The sequence below is a fragment of the Capra hircus genome, chromosome 5, assembly GCF_001704415.2.
Source record: "Capra hircus breed San Clemente chromosome 5, ASM170441v1, whole genome shotgun sequence".
Lineage (NCBI taxonomy): Eukaryota > Metazoa > Chordata > Mammalia > Artiodactyla > Bovidae > Capra > Capra hircus.
Window position 1 is genome coordinate 61,893,753 of NC_030812.1, and position 21,393 is coordinate 61,915,145.

Below are 21,393 nucleotides of genomic sequence, written 5' to 3' on the forward strand. Positions count from 1 at the left end.
AAAAACAAACATACATGCATTCTGGGTAATGTGATGGAAACTGATGGAGGATGGGGAGAAACTACTTTGGTCTGTGTGGTCAAAGGCCATCCCAGGAGGTGACAAGTGAGCTGAGACGATGTGGAAGAGGAAAAGAGAAGAAAAGTTGTACATTAAGTGTCCAGGCAGCAGGAGCAGCTACTGAACTGGCCCTGAAGGGGGGGGGGGGACACATTTGGGGTTTGCCAAGAATCAGACGATATCCAGTCTGGAATCAGAGCAAGGACATGTCAGGAAGATGTGGAAAAGGCAACTGGGTTTGATGAAGAGCAAGGGCTGGGCTTCTACAAAGATCAGATCACAGGTCTTTCTGTTCTGGTTGGAAAGGTGCCGAGGTCCCCAGGGTAAGCTGCTCAGAGCTGTCCTGGTGCAGACAGCCTGTCGGTTCTGACAGCAGCCATCCTCTCCTCCCAGCTGCAGTGATATTGGCTGTGCAGTGGCCTTGCTGTGAGGATTCCAAGCACGCAGGGCCTGCACCTCCATTCCCTGGGGCTGGTTTTGATAGCTTCACTACGTGCACAATGATTTTCAAGCAGGAGAGACACGAGGGAACTGCAGCAGCATAAGACAGTGATGTCAACCCCTGACAACTACCATGACCGAAAAAGTCAGATTCCTGAAGTGACTTTATTCATACTGCCACATCCTGACAGATCTGAGGTCTCCCTTGGCATATGAACCTGGTATCATCCTATGGCTATGAGAATGAAAAAAGAATGGGAGGGTTTTTTTTTCCTAAGCAAAAAGGAAGTATTAACTGGAGACAAACTCTCTTGTTCATTTACGCATGCTTCCTACAATGCTGCACATACGGTTTCGGTGATTTTGGGACATGTACTTTTCCCTTATTGTACCATCTCTGAACTGGTGACACAGCTTGCAATCAACGGTGCCTTACGATTGCTGTGACAGCACTGCCATGGCCTGTGCACACACGCTTAGTCATAGCTCTTCACGTTGTCAGTGGAGTCCATAGGCATTGTTAACCCTACATGTGGTGAGCATAATGAGCATTTTCATTGTGTTTAAATAGATCACACTACATTTTGGTATTAAAGATGAACAGTTATTTGGTATTTAGAAAGATAAAAATAAAACAAGAAAGAGGGTAATTTGATATTTGTGAAGCAGGTATCTTCATTGGAGAAGAGATTGCAATTGCTGATTTTATTTACAAGCAGCAACCATGCGTGGTACAGGACTGAAGAAAGGAAGATGTTCATAAATACACAACATCATATTATGCTTTGTTACTGGGCTATGTGGAAAAAATTACATATTATGCACCAAAGGACTCAGCAGAATCAGGAGAAATTTCAAAACTCTCTGAATGAAAGAAATGTCAATGCTGTGCAAGGCTGTTGTGATAGGTTTGTCATCTTGGACAAAATCCCCATATGGCACTGTGTGTCACAGTTTAATTTGTATTTTTTTCTTTCTTAAGGATACATAAAATAATGGTGCATCTTAGGTTACCTGGCACCTTAGATTTCATGAAATACGGTGGAACAGAGCAGGTGTTTTTGTCTTGAGATGACTAGGGCTCTGTACATACCAGATCCCACTTACCGCCCCCATATATTCAAAATGTTTCTCAGGCCATGTACACACTGCCACAGGTCTGCCCACTTGAAATCTTATAAATCACCATGTGCCTCACCCCTGTGGCAGCCTGAACAAAACATTTTTAGGGCACCTTGATACCCTTGGTTACTGAGCTGAATGTAGTCAAAAGCATTGTGGTACTTAGATAAATAAGAAACATAGAGACATAATCGTAAAGCAAATGGTCTCAATGAAAAATAAGGTGCTGAGCCAATTACTTAAAATTCTATTTAAGAGTGTCACTATGTCTTAATCTCGGATTCTGAAAATTCAGGACCAACGGCTCTGAGGTTTTCTTCCTTTAAGGTGCTCTCAGATCACTGTGAGCAGACAGGTTGGAAAGAGAGTCAGTTGGAAAATTATGAAATAATTCACAGCCCTGCTGTGGGCAGGTTGTCAATCACTGTGTGTGAAGCCTGTACAGATTTATTTTTTAGAGTCCATGGTCATTCTCCTATTTCTACTCCAGAATACTGTCTTAAAGGTGTAGTCAAGTTCTTGGACAAATAGCAGGCCAGCAGCCGAGGACATGCTGCCTGGTGAGTGGCGGTGCAGAAAGAGTACGCTTGTCTGCCCACACCACAGGCTGAGTGTTTGCTGTAGGAGCAGGCTCTAAAGAGAAAAATTTCTACATGATGGTGGAGCCTTCAGTAGGGGTGCAGTTCAGTTCAGTTCAGTTCAGTCGCTCAGTTGTGTCCGATTCTTTGCGACCCCATGAATCACATCACGCCAGGCCTCCCTGTCCATCACCATCTCCCGGAGTTCACTCAGACTCATGTCCATCGAGTCCGTGATGCCATCCAGCCATCTCATCCTCGGTCGTCCCCTTCTCCTCCTGCCCCTAATCCCTCCCAGTATCACAGTCTTTTCCAATGAGTCAACTCTTTACATGAGGTGGCCAAAGTGCTGGAGTTTCAGCTTTAGCATCATTCCTTCAAAAGAAATCCCAGGGCTGATCTCCTTCAGAATGGACTGGTTGGATCTCCTTGCAGTCCAAGGGACTCTCAAGAGTCTTCTCCAGCACCACACTTCAAAAGCATCAATTCTTCGGCGCTCAGCCTTCTTCACAGTCCAACTCTCACATCCATACATGACCACAGGAAAAACCATAGCCTTGACTAGATGGACCTTTGTTGGCAAAGTAATGTCTCTGCTTTTGAATATGCTATCTAGCTTGGTCATAACTTTTCTTCCAAGGAGTCAGCGTCTTTTAATTTCATGGCTGCAGTCACCATCTGCAGTGATTTTGGAGCCCCACCCCCCCCCAAAAAAAAGTCTGACACTGTTTCTACTGTTTCCCCATCTATTTTCCATGACGTGATGGGACCAGATGCCATGATCTTCGTTTTCTGAATGTTGAGCTTTAAGCCAACTTTTTCACTCTCCTCTTTCACTTTCATCAAGAGGCTTTTTAGCTCCTCTTCACTTTCTGCCATAAGGGTGGTGTCATCTGCATATCTGAAGTTATTGATATTTCTCCTGGCAATCTTGATTCCAGCTTGTGTTTTCTGCAGTCCAGCATTTCTCATGATGTACTCTGCATATAAGTTAAATAAGCAGGGTGACAATATACAGCCTTGATGGACTCCTTTTCCTATTTGGAACCAGTCTGTTGTTCCATGTTCAGTTCAAACTGTTGCTTCCTGACCTGCATACAGATTTCTCAAGAGGCAGGTTAGGTGGTCTGCTATTCCTATCTCTTTCAGAATTTTCCACAGTTTATTGTGATCCACAGCAGTATGCAGAAATGCTTCTTTGACCACACTTAGGTTTTTCTCAGGAGTAGATAAAAAATATTCACTTCAAATGAGAAGAAAAGCTGAGTGCTGCATATCTAAAAGCATATATAACTGCTTCTGGACATTTCTTTTTCTTGTTTTTGGCAGTGCCAGGTGGCTTGTGAGATCCTAGTTTCCCGATCTGGGATCACACCTGGGCCCTCCGCAGTGAAAGCGTGGAGTTCTAACCACTGGACCACCAGGGAATTCCCTAGACATCTCTCCTTGGAATGTGAGGGAGGGAATTCACAGTTAGTATGTTCAACTCTTGATGCCTCCTCCCAAATATTCCTGATCTCAGGAAACAGCTCAGTCTAAAGTGTTTGAGTTATCCTCACTGCTCCCATTTCTCCTACAGTCAATACCTAAGCCATCAGCTCTGTCGTTATCAGTCATCCAGATTCACGGGCTTCACCATAACCATGTTAGCACGAGCACCATCGTCTCTTACCCTGATGGTCGGGCGAGTCTCTCAGCTAGCTTCACTCTTACCACCCATGTCAGAGCCCCAAACTTCACCCAGGGGTTCTGTTCGTCCCACAGCACAGATAGTGAGCCTCCAAACATAAACCGAGCCATGTCACACTCTGTCAGACTCCCTTGGATAGCTTCCGATCACACTGGGAACACACAGCCATAACCCGCACTACTTGGTCTTCAGTTATTCTCTGCGAGCTTTGCCCTTGCTCACACAGTCAACTCAGCTTCATTACCCTCCTTCAAACAGCTGAGCACGATCCTGCCTAGGTATTGCATTTGCTGTTTCCTCAGCCTGGAAGGCACCCCACTCCATGGGGTCACAAAGAGTCAGACATGACTGAGCGACTTCACTTTCCCTTTTCACTTTCATGCACTGGAGAAGGAAATGGCAACCCACTCCAGTGTTCTTGCCTGGAGAATCCCAGGGATGGGGAGCCTGGTGGGCTGCCATCTATGAGGTCACACAGGGTCGGACACGACTGAAGTGACTTAGCAGCAGCAGCAGCCTGGAATGGTGAACTTGGCAGGGCTTATTCCCATATTTCGTTCATATTTCTGCCCAAAGAACACTCCTTCAAGAAAATCATTTCTGACCACTATCCTTTAGAGCTAGTCACTTTCGGCTTTCTTCATAGTATGTGCCCCCATCTGGTGTTATAGTATGGACTTACTTGCGACCTGCCTGCTGTCTGCCTCCCTTCTGAGAATGGAAACTCCAGAATAGGGAGTCTGTCACTTTTGTTTTTTCTCCACCGTATTTCCAGAGCCTAGAGCAGTGCCTGGCATATAGTAGGTGCTCACTAAATAGTTTCACTTAGCTGTAGATACTTCTTTATATGTCAGACCCTCATGTACACAGCTCCTAGACACACTGAGGCCCTAAAAGTATTTGTATCGTGAGGTTTGCCTTTCAACTTAAGCATCTTTACCCAACATGCCAGGCAATCTGTAGCTGATGGCAGCGCACAGAGGTGGCACTGAGATGAGATGTGGGTCACAGAAGTGGGTGCCTCTCCCAGGAGGCAAGGAAGTGAAGTTTGACTCTGACAGTCTTGCCTCCTGTGGCTCCTTTGGTATCTTGCTTTCCCACTCTTCCCTGGCAGAAATTCAATCAGTGAATACTGTTTGGCACCTACTTTGTACAGGGCCTTGGGGGTGGATATACAGTTGAGCCTTCTGAGGTCAGATTCTCAAGGAGCTTGGTGTCTAGCAGGGATGGGGGTGATGAGGATGAACCCAAATAAATATAGAGTTTGTTATAAAGGTTAAGTGTCTTGCCCCAGAGGAATTAAGGAATCGGCACTTGAATTTGGTTCATCTAACTGAGTCCAGCCTCTTTTCACTTTGCCACTCACGTTTTATGAACTGAAAGCCTGGATCTCTGGAATAAAGCCTCAGGCGTGTACTTGGCAGCCATCCATTGGAAGGTGCCAGTTGAAGCCTTTCCATCGGTGATACTGTCCAAGAGCATAGCACTGGGGAAAGGAGACCTAAGGACAAAATCTTGAGCAAGATTGACATTTAATGGAGGGGAAGATGGAGGAGGAGGCACTAAAAGTCTGATTATTGTGATTGTTGCTGTTATTCTCTGCTCCTGTCTAGAGGAGTCAGCTACCTAAGGAATCATAGTGAATTTAAAAAGTATTTATTGCATTTCTACTTGGAACAAAGAGTCAGTGTGCAACAAATGTTTGAGCAAGGCATGACAATGATCTCTATTAGAGAAATACTTCCGTATTTAATTTTCTAAAATAATTTTGTTTGATGGTCAGTGCAACAATTTTAAACTTTTTATAGCTCCAATCATCTCATTATCATGGTGTGTTTATTGTTTAAGTTATTATGCTCTAGTTGTCAGAAGTTAGTTGTCCACGAATTTTCCATACATTTACGCATGTGCACATGCTGAATTGCTTTTAGTCATGTCTTCTCTTTGTAGCCTGCCAGGCTCCTCTGTCCATGGGCTTCTCCAGGCAAGAATACTGGAGAGGGTTGCCATGCCCTTGTCTAGGGGATCTACCTGACTCAAGGATTAAACCCAAGTCTCTTGCATCTCCTGCATTTGCAGGTGGGTTCTTTACCACTAGCACCACCTGGGAAGCCCTACATACATTTAAGCCCTATCCAAATCTTTTTTTCCCCTCCATGGGCCCCCACAGTTTAGCACCACTATTCATTTCATAATTTCTGAGATGGTTTGGATTTCACATATTCTGATAGGAAGCTTAGAAACAATGATAAGACCATCCATAATTCTAAAATATTCTCCCCTTTTTTCTATTTTTTTCTAATCAAAATTTGTTTTGTGGTGAATTGAATGAACTAATGGTCTTAATTTTTCATCCTGACTGGCATCCAAGGCATTTGCTATGTGCATTTTGGCTCATTGCACCAAGAGGTGAGATATATCCTCCCGTCAACTTTTGAGTTGGTCTTCTAGCTTCCTTTGGCCAAAAGTTGGCAGATATGAGGCAAGTGGAGGCCTGAAAACATGCTTGCATGTTTGCATTTCCCTGTCTTTGCTATAGAATGTGTCTGGGAGAGCATATTAGAGGATGGTGCATGTGAAACAGAGCAGAGCGGCCCCAGTTGTCTCGTCTGAGACCATCCCAGGTGAGTTGACTCTTATACCCTGGCAGGTTAGAGCCACCGGGCTGATGTATGGCAGCCAGCTGGAATCAGAAGAAATCTCCAGCTGAGTACAGCCTAAATTACTCACCATGGACTTGTGAGAGAACGAAATGCTTATTGCTTTAAGCAATTTCAGACTGTTGTATTGCTTTGCTGAGGCGATGGATAATGGTGGATCACACTTACCATAAATCTTAGAAACTTGGAAGCTGCCCTGCATTAAACAAAAATTGAGCACTTTCTGTTTACAAAGCATTGTGCAAAACACTTCACTATATTATTTTATTTAATCCTGATAACACTATTATCTAGAAGATAAATAATGTTATTACACAAATTTTAGATGAAGGGAAACTGAAGCTTAGAGAAGGTTAAGTGATTTTAGACCTTGTGCCTTTACCATTGATGCTTGTCATTTATTCTACTGGTTCCTCCATTTCAGGTTTTCTCCTGCCCACCTCTGACCCCTGCTAATTAGGAAAAGACCCTATGTTTCAATTTGGAATAAAAAGATCACTTTTTATACTAGTTCTCATTAATACTACTCTTCTTACACACAGTAAATGTCCCTCTTCTCCAGTAGTCTGGAAGTTCTTTTGCAGGTAAGGATTGTAAAATGCATATTATGTGTTACAGCTACTATGAGGTAGAATTTTTAGAAGGTAATGATCCTATTCAAGTTTTAAGAAATCTAATCATTCCTCCCAAAACAGTTTATAAAAATATAAGAAAGATTCTACAAGAGAATACATTATGTTTTATGCTAAATACACACACACACACACACACACACACACACACATTTAAAAGGGCACTGTTATTCCAAGTCAATTTAATTGATCGAATGCACAGTAGAGGGTTTTTCTCATTTTGTTAAACCACTTTAGGTATATGGTACTTGAACTTGGTGTTCAGCTGATGTTTATAAAAATAAAACTCTTCTGGTTCATGTTTTAGTATACTAATATTAGAAACAGGAATTGATATAAACCTGGCACTGAATAATTTGTTTTGCAGTTAGTTTTTGCATTCAAGAAATTGCTTTATTTTATTAAAAAAAAAAGAGGAATGCATAGTACAAAAGAAAACACAGGCCTGAGCAGAAACAGTAAGAGAGGTTTTTATTTATCTTGAATATGAAAACAGGTAACAGTCAAATATTTAAGACTAAATTATTTTTCCTGAACTGCTGCTAGTTATATTAATAGTAATGTGTGTGTGTTAGTCGCTCAGTCGTGTCCAACTCTTTGTGACCCCATGGACTGTAGCCCACCAGGCTCCTTTGTCTGTGATATTCTCCAGGCAAGAATACTGGAGTGGGTTGCCATTTCCTTCTCTAATATTGGACCTCAATTTCTCATCTGTTGAGTGTTGAAAGCTTTGAATATTTTTATATTGCATGTAATTTTGAAAGTACTTAATTTTAGGTATATATTAATTTATTTTTCCTAAAAGTACTAAACATTCTAGTAAAAATTTGGATGAAAGTTCTCTGTATTTACCTATTTGTGTAAACATACTTTTCATTGAAGTGAGAATCACTTGAATTTGATCTGATCTGATAAACTGAGTCAATGTTTGAGATTTGTTAAAAAATTTGGAATATACTTCCTGCATTTCCAAAAGTGATATATATGATTTTCTAATAGTAGTAAAACTAAATTCTTTCAGACTATTTGAAAAAACTGTTTTAGATTTAGTCACTGCCCTGTACTTTAGGTATGCTGCCACCAGGTGGCGGTAGGGTGCCAGACACAAGGTCTGCACAGTAAGGAATTTAGATCTTTCACAGCTCTTTGCTTGAGTTCGAAAATAATTTGATACCACAGATATCCAATTTAACGTAATACACATCCTTAGTAAAATGGCTAAACTTAAATTCTAAATCAACCTTAAACATCGTTAAGGCAGAGATAAATACTAAGCTACAAAATCCATTATTTTTATAATGGATAGATTCTAATATTAATCTTGTATACTTTCTTTAGTGATAAATTAACCTTTATGATTTTCTCTGAGTATTTATATTTATTATCAATCTCTTCCATGGCAGCTTGTATGTCAGACTTCAAAATTCTAAATAATTTTCTTCTAACAGAGGGACCTCTTTGACTTTCCTTTCATCTCAGAAGGTAGAGGCTTATCTTTTCAGTATGATCTCAGATCTTCTCCCACAGAAGACTCAGAGCACTTCTCCATCAGGATAGCATGAAAAGTGTTGTATTTGTCTTGTATAGAGGACTATTTCCTCTTTTATTTTCTACACTGTAGAATAATTCATTACTATATTCCTCCTCTCAAAGCTTCCAGAAGCATACAGCCAGTTTACAGTATTTACCAATTTAACTGCAATGCAGATGAGTCTCCTTAGCAACAGGCTCTGCCCTAAATATCTCCAGAAAAGACTTAAAGAAACAAAATTCCTCATGTCATGCTAAAAATCAGAGCAAAATGCAAACTACAAAATTAACTGACTTTATTATAATTAGTGATACTATAACTGGAAGTGGAGCCATTACAATGAAAAGGGGATACTGAGCCACTTCAAAACACTGTCAGAAATGCCCACTCTTATGGATTATCGAGCTGAAACTTTGGGACAGATTCTAGAAGGGTTTAAAATGATGGATGATCAACTGAGAATGAGCACATGTCTAACCTCTGAGCCACTATCCTGCTCTGCCCTAAGGTTGTTTGCTTCAAGAATAAAAAGAACTGGGTGGCTGAGAGTCAAGGACCAATACTATGTAGTTGGAGGAGAAAAGGCAATAGCAATTCCATATCTAAGCATAGTCAGAAAGGAAAAAAAAAAAAAAAGGAAGTTGGGAGGGGAAAGGCTCTCTGCAGCTTTATCCTGAATGCTTTTACACAAAGCTGAGAGTCATTCCTCTCACATGCACCCACTCCAGGGGTGGAAATATTCTATGCAGCACTAAGCAGTGCTGGGAGGCTGAGAGGCTAAGGCAGACAGAAGGGGTTGGAGTTGGAAGTTGGGGAAGAGAGAGGTTGAACAGTGATTTCTAGAGGCCAGAGTGTGCACAATAAACAAGCTGGCTCTCGATGTTATAACTCTGGTGAGTACTGAGAGCGAAAAGCAAATGGCAGCTAAGCTGTGAAAGCATGCTCTGAGGAAGCTGGCCAGCTCCCAGCCTAATGCTGCGAGAGTGATCTGGGGGAGAGAGAAAGGAAAAAATAGAGGCAAAGAAAAATAGAATAGGGAGAGAAGAGAAAGCAATGGATAATAAAAAGCTCTTGTGTGATTTGAGTCTCACAGGAAACCTATGAAGTCAGTGGAGCAGATATTATTACCTTCTATTTAAAGAGGAGAAACTGAGGCCAAGAGTTGATAAGTGACTTTTTTTGTAAGGTCACATACTGAGTGGTGGATATAGGATTCAAAGTCAAGTGACCTGGTTCTAAAATAAAGATAAAAGGAGAGAGGGTGCATTTGAAGCATGGACACATACCATCTGTCCTACCATTTACTTTATAAACAGTAAGTAAAATTTTCACATAACCAAGGCTGAGCCTTTTAAGGGTCAAACTGAAACAATTTTAGCCACTATTGAAAAGCACTTCTGAAAGGTATTGTATTTGGCCTTGCTTCCTTTGAATACTGACTGTAATTTTCCCTCTTCTTGGTATGTGGGTTATAATGATGAAAATTGGCTCTATATTTATGGACTCCCACTTCAGTGACACCCTCAGGTTCTAAGGAGGCACACAGGTTTTTACTGCTGTCATGCCTAATACATTCATGGCTAGAAATAGCTGTGGTGCAGAATGGGCTGACTCAGCTCCTACTTCCCTCCCAGTCAGCTCTTCCGTCTTGAGTGTGTGGGCTTCCGGCCCCTGCCTGCTCCTCTGATCCTGTCATTCTCTTGATTAAAATCCTGTTAATGGCTCCCCACTTACTACAGTGGTTTTCAACCCAGGCTGCAGATTAAAATCACTTGGGGGAACTTTTAAAAAACTCTTGATGCCCAGATGCTACCACCAAAGATTTTGACTCAGTTGTTTAGGTATGGGCCCCTAGCCTACAGGGACTTGGAGAAGGCAATGGCACCCCACTCCAGTCCTCTTGCCTGGAAAATCCCATGGACGGGGGAGCCTGGTGGGCTGCAGTCCATGGGGTTGCTAAGAGTCGGACACAGCTGAGCGACTTTCCTTTCACTTTTCACTGTCATGCATTGGAGAAGGAAATGGCAACCCACTCCAGTGTTCTTGCCTGGAGAATCCCAGGGATGGGGGAGCCTGGTGGGTTGCCGTCTATGGGGGTCGCACAGAGTCAGACAAGACTGAAGCGACCTAGCAGCAGCAGCTATAGGGACCTAATGTAAGTCGCATGGATTTGGGTTTCTGGACTAACAGGGATAAGCCCTAAACTTATCTTAGTTTACCATCTTAAGCGAATTCTCAGGCCATTATGTGGGGAAGAGGAAGTCAGAGAGCCTGGAAGACTCTGAATTGAGAAGATGGAGGTGAGAGTCTAGGGAGACTAAAGTGGCTAGACTTTTCTCTATTGAGTACCAGAGAGGAAAGAATGCTGATCAGCACACACATATAAGGAAACTATCTGAGGCCAGGTGTAGAAAGAAACACCAGAAAGTATTAGTGGGCATAGTACTTAGAGCTCATACAGGGTTGGTAGTAGTTTGAGCTATTCAGGCTGGGAAACCTGGAAGTTCACAGGGCAGTGTGAGACTACTCAGAAGCATCTTGCCTCAGTAGTGCGGAAGCACAGGTCACAAATTAAATGATGCTCTAGTTTTTGCCTAACAAATCTTAAAAGCAAGACCTGAAAGGATCAAAGTATATCCAAAGGGCTCCTCTGTGTCTGAGAACAGAGCCCACGAATATTTACAGGAATACAAAAATAGCCATAACCAGCACCCAACAAGGTAGAATTCATAATGTCTGGCATGCAATAAAAGTTACTGGGCATGGCAAGGACATTGAGGAGAAAAATCAATCAGGTGAAACCAACCCCAAACTGACACAGATGTTAGACTTAGAAGACAAGGGCAAGACTTCCGTGGCGATCCAGTGGCTGAGCATCCACCTGCCCATGCAGGGGACATGGGTTCAATCCCTGGTCTGGGAGGATTCCACGTGCCACAGGGCGACTAAACCCACGTACCACGACTACTGCCACGTGCCGCAGGGCGACTAAGCCCACGCACCACGATTACCGAAGCCCTCACACCTTAGGGTCCATGCTCTGCGGCAAGAGAAGCCACTACAGTGAGAAGCCCGCACGTCACAACTAGAGAGTGGCCCCGCTTGCCTCAGCTAGAGAAAGCCTGTGCGCAGCCACAGAGACCCAACACAGGCAAAAATAAGTAAAGAAAAAGGTACTAATTAAAAAAAGACAAGGGCACTAAAAAAAGTTACTATAACCACATTCATTATGTTCAACAAGTTAGAGAAAAGATTGAGGATGTTAAATAGAGACTTGGGAAAAAAAAGACTGATATCTAACTTCTGGAGATGAACACTATAATCTCTGAGATTTAAAGTACACTGCATATTACTAATGGCAGATTAGAGATCACAAAAAGATAAATGAACTTAAAGACACAGCAATAGAAACTATCCAAATAAATCCCAGAGAGAAAGAATACTAAAAAAATAAAAAGTACTGGTGAAGTGAAGTGTAAGTTGCTCAGTTGTGTCTGACTGTTTGCGATCCCATGGGCTATACCAGAATACTGGAGCAGGTAGCCTTTCCCTTCTTCAGGGGTCTTCCCAACCCAGGGATTGAACCCGGGTCTTCCACATTGCAGGCAGATTCTTTACCATCTGAGCCACAAGGGAAGCCCAAGAATACTGGAGTGGGTAGCCTATCCCTTGTCCAGCGGATGTTCCTGACCCAGGAATTGAACCGGGGTCTCCTGCACTGTGGGCAGATTCTTTACCACTGAGCTATCAGGTAAGCCCAAGTATCAGTGAGTTGTGGCCTAATTTTAAATAGCCCAACATACATGTGATAGAAGTTTCCAAAGAAGAGAGGCAGTCAGACAGAAAACAATATTTTAAGAAATAATGACCATAATGCAGTCGCTATGAAAACAATTTAGAGGTTCCTCAAAAATTTAAAAACAGGGTTATCATATGATCCAACAATCCTACTTTTAGGTATATATCCAAAAGAATTGAAAAGAGGATTTCAGGGGGTTATTTTTACTCTGATGTTCATTGCACCGTTGTCCACAATGGCCAAGGAGTGGAAGGAAACTAAATGTCTATCAACGGATGAAAGGCTAAAGAAAACATGGCATATACATGTTTAGTCTAAAAAGGAGAACATCCTGTGATACGCCATAACACGGATAAACTTTGAGGACACTATGATAAGAGAAATAAGCCAGTTACAAAAGGACAAACACTGCATGATTCCACTTACATGAGGTATCTAAAATAGTCCAACTCTTAAAGAGTAGAATGATGGTTTCCAGGGGTTAGAGGAAGGAGGATAGGACATTTGTTGTTCAATGGAGATAGAGTTTCAGTTTTGCAGGATGAAAAAGTTTTGGAGATCTGTTGCACAGCAATGTGTATATACTCAGCACTACTATACTCTACACTTAAAAATGGTTACCATGGCAAAGTTTATATGCCGTCGACCGCAATAAAAAAAGTGATTGTGATAATAGTTGCATAACTCTGTAAATATCCTAAAAAGGATTAAATTGGATACTGTGAATAGGCAAATTGTATGATATTTCAATTATACAGAAAGAAAGCTATAAAAACAAGTTGGGGATATTTCACAACAATGGTAGAGAATGAACATCCTATATTCCTACAACTGTAGGAACAGCCCTACAGCTACATGCAGTGTAACTAAATGAAAGAAGCCCCAAGTAAGGACGCACTGCATAGAAACAAGCAAATGGCTCCGCTGTTAGAAATACGGATGGTAGTTGCTTTGGGGGTCGTGGAAAGACTAGTGACTAGAAGGGGCCATGAGGCGCCTCTTGGGTGCTGGTGATTTTCCACTTCTTGTACTGGGTGCTAGCTACATGTATGTGCTCTTTTTGTGAAAATTCATTCAGCTGACATTTCTATATAGATTTTCGTGTGTCTGTTTAACCTCTATAAAAATTTTTTTGAAAAATGGAAGGGAAAAAGTATACGACATTCACAGGAAGTAATTAAACAAACAAACAAAAAGTAATGACCAGAAATTTTCCAAAGTTGATGAAAACTATAGACCTCATATCTAAGAAGAAGTTCAAAAAACTTTATACACAAGAAATTGAAGAAAACCACACCAAGGCACCTCATGATCAAGTTGTTTAAAATCAGTGATAAAGAGAAAACCATTAAGTGCAGCCATAGAGCTAAAAGACACATTATATGCAGAGAAATAACAACAACAAAACCAAAAAGGAAAGAATAGCAGCAGATTTCCTATCAGAAATAATGCAGAAGAGACAATGGTGGATCAGCATTTCTAAAGTACTGTTAACTCTAGAATTCTATCCCCAGCAAAAATGTCTTTCAAAACTAACAGCAAAATAAAGTCTTTCTACCAGTGGCCCCACACTATGGAAATGTTTAAGACCTTCAGGTAGAAAGAAAATGACAGCGGATGCAAATAGGTTTATATACAAGGGCATGAAGAGCAGGGATGGCTCCGTGGATGTGTGACCTGTGTAGCACAAGGATCTGTGCTTCAAAGGTATCTCTGCTTGGCTAAATATCCTTCCACTATTGCCTTACATTTAAAAATAATTTTTGAATGAGACCCCATATTTTCATATTTCACTGGAGCCTTCAACAATGAAGAATTAATAAGGGTCCTGGTGAAGAATACTGTAGCCCATATGGGAACAGGGAGAAAGGCTGGTTTAGATCTGGGTAGGATGCTCAGCATGGAATGTGGAAGGGTGGTGGTGGCTTCTTCAGAGGAAATTGGAAATGCTTCTATTTTAATCAGGAGAAGAGTGAATGAAATCAATGTGGGGAAAAATGAAGTCCATTTCTTAATGTAGAAATGTCTAGATGCTCAGAACATGATTTTCATTTTTGTGTAGAGATGGGTCATTAATGGCTGTAATCAGAGGGTTTCAGTTATTCATGAAATCAGTTTGTTGCTGTGTCAAGACTGTCTCTTCAGTGCCAAATGCCTTGTTCACTTTCTTTTTAAAAAAAAGTTAATTAATTAATTTATTTTACTTTCCAATATTGTATTGGTTTTGCCATACATTGACTTGAATCCGCCATGAGTGTACATGTGTTCCCTATCCCTTGTTTACTTTCATTTGCGTGTGTCTGTGGTGTGTTTTCCAAGATCAACACTCAATAATGCTTATTCCATAATATTAACCCTGAGGCCCTAAAAGATAGCAAGTTATCTTTAATCCAAAAGAAAAGCTATATTCCTTCCAAAGAAGTGTTAGTGTTTAAGCACATTTTATTGAGATATAACTTCATCTCAGTTTATGTCAAGTCTCCAAAGTCGAGAGCAGCATGATAGGTGCAGACATGCAAAACGTGCTGAAAGAGAGTGGAATCAATAATACTAGCCTTAGCCCATCAGCCTTCAGGCCATATGGGAAAGGGCTAAGAATCACCTGAAAGCGAGTACTTATTTGGAAGAGGATTGTTCATGTCATGCAAGGAAGGGAGAAGGGTGCTTTTCCCAAAACTCGGGCCAGGCTTCCAGAGAATATATTGAAGAGCTTGCAATTTATTTTATTTTTCAAAGCCTTTATTGAATCTGTTACAATATAACTTCTGTTTTATGTTTTGGTATTTTGGCTATGAGGCATTGGGACCTCAACTGGGACCTTGTCTGAAGAAGTCTGAAGCCCAGAGATTGTGTCTAGTTGTCCTGAAGGCTTCTAAAGAGCTAGCTGTACTGACTAAGAGTGTAAATTAAATGCTTAAATCCATAGATAATTTATAAAGTTTGCTCTACAGTTGAATACTCATATCTAGTTATTTAGTTAAAGCCTTCAACTTTGATTAAAATTGTTAACATTTGAAGTGTTGACTGATGTAGCCTCCCTGGTGTGGAAATATGAACATTTCTCTCATTTATTAATGTCCTATAGTGAAAGCATAACCTTTTACTTAAAATAATTGTTTTGGAAATGGAATTATAATATTCTTCTCCTCATTCCTCCCCTGCAGTTTGTGAATTTTGTGATTATTCTTCTTGGTTGGGAGTAAGCAATCATTTGCATTTATCCAACAGACACACACACACACACACACACACACACACACACACACACACACACTCATACTTACCCAGACAATGCAGAAAAACTTTAGGAAGTAAATTTAATTGCAGTTATAGTAATGAGAGTAGAGCAGAGAGGAGTGTGACTTTATAATTCTGATCATAAAATAAAAACATCAAAGCAAGTAATGAGTCTAAATTTAATGTTGAGAGGACTATGTTTCTGTAGCATTTAAAGCAAATAAAGTCAAGCTATTAAAGACTGAACACAAAATTAGAATGTTAACTTTGCAAATTTCTTAGTCTATCTCCAAGTGATTAGATTATCACAAAATTTCCCTAGGAAGGTAGAAATTGAATCAACAACACTGCAAAAGAAAAAACAAAACAGAAATTTGACAGCCCTAAGCAAAAGTAATGTAAATATAGTTTCAGTAGCTATTAGGCGAGAAGTAAATGATCTGCTAATCAATTTACTGTTACAGAAATAAGTCCAAATGATTTTCATGGGACACATATGGGTATTGCTACCTTAATTATTTTATTTGCTTCTACCCAAAGGTATTTAAAACACAGCCAACTGCTGGAGTTGGATTTTTAAAGCTATTCTTATGCTTATGAACAGAGATTTAAGACTGCACTGAAGCCTGAATTTTATCTTGTTCTTTCAGTGAGCATTTTTTTTTCATTATCAATATTGTAGAAGATTATAAGTCTGGACTAGAATTATTTCCTTGGTAAAAAGTGAGAGATAAAACTAATGGGGAGAAATTACTAATAAGTTCTACATTGATATTCACAAATGAATAAATTGGATCTTATTAATGTGCTTCATCTAATCAAAATCCCTTAAGTAGGTGCACAGTGATAAAAGATAAACATTGTTTTTCATAACTGCAATACTTTTTTGTTGTTGTTTAGGAAATGGATGATTTTGTGGAGATTTTACAATTATCCATACATGTTTCAGGCAGAAAATATTTAGCTTTTTTACTTAAAATTTCCACAAAGGCGGAGCTGTTGAGATTTTTACATAGCAGTGGAAACTGTTATGTAAACTTGGTAATAGTATATGCAAGACCTGAGTAAACTTTTGAGTGAAAAACCCCCCAAATCATGTACTTACACACTGCTAACTAGTTTGTAATTCTAACAAGCCTTTGGAGAGGACTATAATTCAGGTTAGAGGTTCGCCCAGCTACCATCTGCAGAGGGACGTTTGCCTGACAATCTCTCTCAACATTGTCATACAACATAAAATATCAATACAAAAGTGAAAATAATATTAATGATGTTATTAATGGTCATGGCACACACAGAGGTAAAACAGAGCTATTGAAGAAATATCAGCTTCTGAATACGAAGCATAGATTAGAGATGGTAAAAACAATTATTGGCAAAGACTTCATTTTCTAGGTCTAGATACAGCATGGGCCTATAAAACTGGCAATACCTAATGTCTTAGTTTATGCTCGATTTCACTGCTGACAATGCTGCTACTAAGATATGAGATTTCCACTACTCTCCCCTATGCCTATACTTTGGGTAACTTTGTGACTAAAATCTTTATGAGGTTAGTTCCAATAACTTTTTTTTTTTTTTCCAAAGGCATTAATGTGATCCACCAAGAAAAAGATCTTGGGGGATTTTTTGAAAGATCACAATTTCAAATATATTTGCACTTTTCAAGTCACAACATTGGGTAGCGTTCCTTTTCTCATGAACATACTTTGAATAAATTTATAAATATACTGAGAAAGTATTACTAGTTGTCTAATATCAAGTACAATATAATGTACTTGAGGGTTAGTCCCTATGATTTAATGATGCTGAAGTTGTTTGTAATCACATCAACAGTCAGCTTTCTCATTCCTTGTTCTCCTCCCCTCTCAGCAGACCTCTACATCAAAGACAGCCCGCATGTTGCACTTCTCTCTCCATTCTACAGAGAACAGCACTTACTGAAGCCACTGGGGTTCTTTAAAACTAGCCACTCATTACAAAACTTCGGGATGCAACTTTCCTAAAAAGCTTTGCTCTTAACCAAAGTGACTACACATTACTTTTGGGCTACAAAAGAATAAATTATGGATACTTAATACAGAATTACTGGGTCCATATGCTATATACGAGATTATCTTATATTTGAATACCTTCCCTGACTAGTTGGAATAAATAAAAGTCTTGAGTTTGAGACCAGTAGAAAGCGTTATAAGCCAGAAGGTACACATTATGCCTGTCTCTCATTTTAAAACCCAACAGCCCTAACCATCAAATGAAGTACACTTGCAGCAGCTCTAAAGGGCATAAAAATTTTGTTCTCTGATTTCCAGGTCTAAAGGTACAGGTGGTTTTTCTCCATAATAAGTGTATTTATAGAATTAAATGACTTGCAAAGCCTCCTCATCAAGACTGTGAACTTGCCCATACAATTGTCACAAACTTTACATTCTATCAGTCACTGTAGGGAAAATATACTGGGTTGGTGTTAGATGCAGATGCTGTACTCCAGGCCCAAGGAATTTGGTCTCAAGATCTAAAACATAGTGACCATGTTTTCTGATTCTGATACAATGCTTGCGACAGGCACTTCTCCCTAGATTGGAGTCAGACTGTATTATAGCAAGTGTACCTATGGGGATAATGCTTAAAGAGTCAGCATGGGTGGAAAAGGTTATTGTTCTGTCCCATTTCAAGAGTGGTTAGCCATGTGGGTGGTGGTTTAACACCGTGAGCCCTGGCATTAAACATGAGGCCTTGTGGCATCACTGCCCTGCAGTCACTGCAGGCGTCCACCAGGTCTGGCCACAGTGACTGAATGGGAATCCTCTGCTAGTACACAGAGCACTGGGGAGAATGTGGGTCCAAGCCTACACGTTAACTGTTAGCCCCAGTACTTGACTTCTGAGAGACATATAGTCTTGTTTTAACGATCCTTGCTTCAATGAAAACATTTGATAATAGAGTTCTATTGGGATCTATTCGTTTTCAGAGGGATTATTTCTAATATTAGTTAGGTGAGTGACTCATCAGCTATCTATAATAAGTATTCATTCTTCAGTGGGAAGTGATATTATTCAGAAGATGTTACATAGATATATTTATCATTGACAAGAAAGCGACTTAACTGGAAGCATGTTTGTTTGATCTATGGAAGAGCCCCCTTTACTAAATGGCTAAGAGTAGCCATGAGTGTTGAGTTCTCAGTGGAGAACTGAAGTCTTCTTGATGCGACTGAAAAGCAAAGCAGTCTCAGTTGCTTCCACTGCCACACAGACTAGCAACAAAATTAATCAGAAGCTTTTAGTCAGAAAGTGAGTTCCTTCTGAAATAATGAAAGGTTTTGTGAAAGGATAAGAACAGAAAGCTAAGGGTAGTTGATGGCACATTAGAAGAAGGAGCCAAGAATTTGTCCATTTAAAGTGAGTTTTAAATTAAAGAACAGTTTTTATAGATGTTCCAGAAAAGATATTAAAGATAGACTTTTAAAAGCAAAGAATAATTATTACTACTAATTAACCATCATTTAAAATAATTAATGACATTCAGTGTAAGAGACTGGACTTTTGGAGAAAAAAATGTCATAAAGAGTAGAAGAGAGTGCTATTGAGCCAGCAGAAGTTATTTGCTTTGTCTTTCATTTTGTGAATGCTTTTTTCAGTTATAAGAATATAAAACTTAAATCTAAGAAATTCTCGAAAAGATTAAATAATTTCTCACTTTTGAAATGTTCATGATGCCAAATAAAATATAAAACCATGATGATTATGCTATCTTTTCAACTCTTTCATGCCTTTATACCATTAGAAATAAAATAGCAGTAAAAACAAAATGAGAAAACTACCAGTATCAAAATCAGTTAAACAGATTTAGTTGATCTCTTTGGGTTCAAATACATGGCAACATTTGTTGGCCATTTTTTACAGAAAATCTATGCCAAGTGTATGAGTAAAACAAAAAATTTAAAATTAGTTATAAGCCTTGGAAAATAAAATGTTGACATTACAGCAGCTTATGTAATAACAAAAAGCAGCCTCTTCAAGTATATGGTTTACATACACAGTTAAGGAATAGAGACAAGGAAACATAACAGAGATAGAAAACTAAAAATGATGACTTTAATCTTAAAAAATGAATAAGAGCAAAGAATAGAATGGGCGCTGATTTGTTATCATGTCCATATCCTAAAGTGACAAAATTTCTTAAAATGGAAATCCCAAAGCTGCTTGGGAGGTTTCCTGAAATAATGTAAAACACCCTGAGAGTCCTTTTAGTCCCCCACTCCAAAACTTCAAAAGAGAATGACTGTGGAGTTTGACTAGAATCAAGAGAGACATATATTCAAAACAGAAGACATAGCCATAAATCCTTGTTGGATGTCCAGCTATGAAGAAAGAAACAATTACCCACCTATGGTAAGAATCATCAAGGGTTGATAAGGTGTCGTTAAGAGAGCAACTTACGTTAATAAGTTCAACCTCCCAGATTTTTTTCAACAGGTCCATTGACGTGTAGCCATTAATTAGAAAGGCTTTGGTGTAGTCACCTAGTTCAATGGAATCCAGCCACTCAGCCACAGATGTGGGATGGTAGCCATCATGGCCAATGGGTCTCATCTGTAATTAGGAAAACACATCAGGATTAATTTAAGCTGTTTACTTTGTGTTCCAACGACAGAATGCATATTGGAAATTTATCTGATATGAAGCAACAGATCTTTCTGGATAAGAACATAAGAAAACCCAAAATACTTGAGGCACAATTCTAAATCATTAATAATTTCACGCTGAATTAGTTTTCAAAAATGCACCCATAAATTTCCAATTTAGCTGCTAAATCAGTTCCATATTTGAGAGATCTAAATATGTCAAACTTCTGTTGTAGACATTATTGGCATTCTGTTGGACGGAATTTAAAGTGATGTCAGTCGAGCAGTTTTAAATTCAGTGCTGAAGGCACAGGGAAGTGCACTCCCAAAATGTAGATGATAATTCTCATATGCACAACATCAAAGCATGTGAAAATACTGCATGACTCAAACACCCAAAGAAATTCATGCTTATGCAAGACATGTATTGTAGGTAGTGCAAACATGCTGGAGAAACATACTGCTGTGGTAAGCCAGTAAAGAAGAGGCTTTTGAGTGTTTAAAGACCATGTGTTCTGCAGACTCTACAGTACGTTAGACATGAATAGAGAACTCGCTGGCAGACAGATTCCTATTTTTTTTTGTCAGCTATATACAGATTTTTTTTTTTTTTACTTTTTTAGGAGAACAAAGAAATGTGACAGCAACATAATGTTTCTGAGTTTAAATTGGAGTGTGAAAGTAATTTTAAGCATGAGAAACTTCTGGCTTTAAAATTTTGTATGGATTATTCTAGTCTTTTGGCTTTTATTTGAAATTTTAGTTGAATTTGCAGCTCTTGGTTTTTTAAGTAACTCACTTCTGACTTGTGCTGCCTTGCATGCCACACCTTAATCGAATGCTTCCGTTATCAAGGACAGCCAGCACCTCATCAACTTGATGTGGTCCTTCAGTGACATTCAGGATGGGAACAGCAGAACTAGGCAAAATACAACATAGATTTTCCTCTTCCTTTAGATTCAAGGAGATAAATATTAATGGAAATCTATAGGATTCTGATTTGCAAGCAGAGAAAA

General features: G+C 39.6%; 1 protein-coding gene across 13 annotated transcripts in view; it reads right to left on the reverse strand.

Annotated features, from left to right (window-relative positions):
- Positions 1-21,393, reverse strand: part of ANKS1B (ankyrin repeat and sterile alpha motif domain containing 1B) — a 1,150,317-nt gene that overhangs the window by 298,161 nt on the left and 830,763 nt on the right. For all 13 annotated transcript variants that reach the window (XM_013964004.2, XM_005680489.3, XM_005680491.3 and 10 more), the window contains one exon: positions 20,193-20,345. In XM_013964004.2, the coding sequence (XP_013819458.1) occupies positions 20,193-20,345 (153 nt within the window). The remainder of the gene's footprint in view (positions 1-20,192; positions 20,346-21,393) is intronic.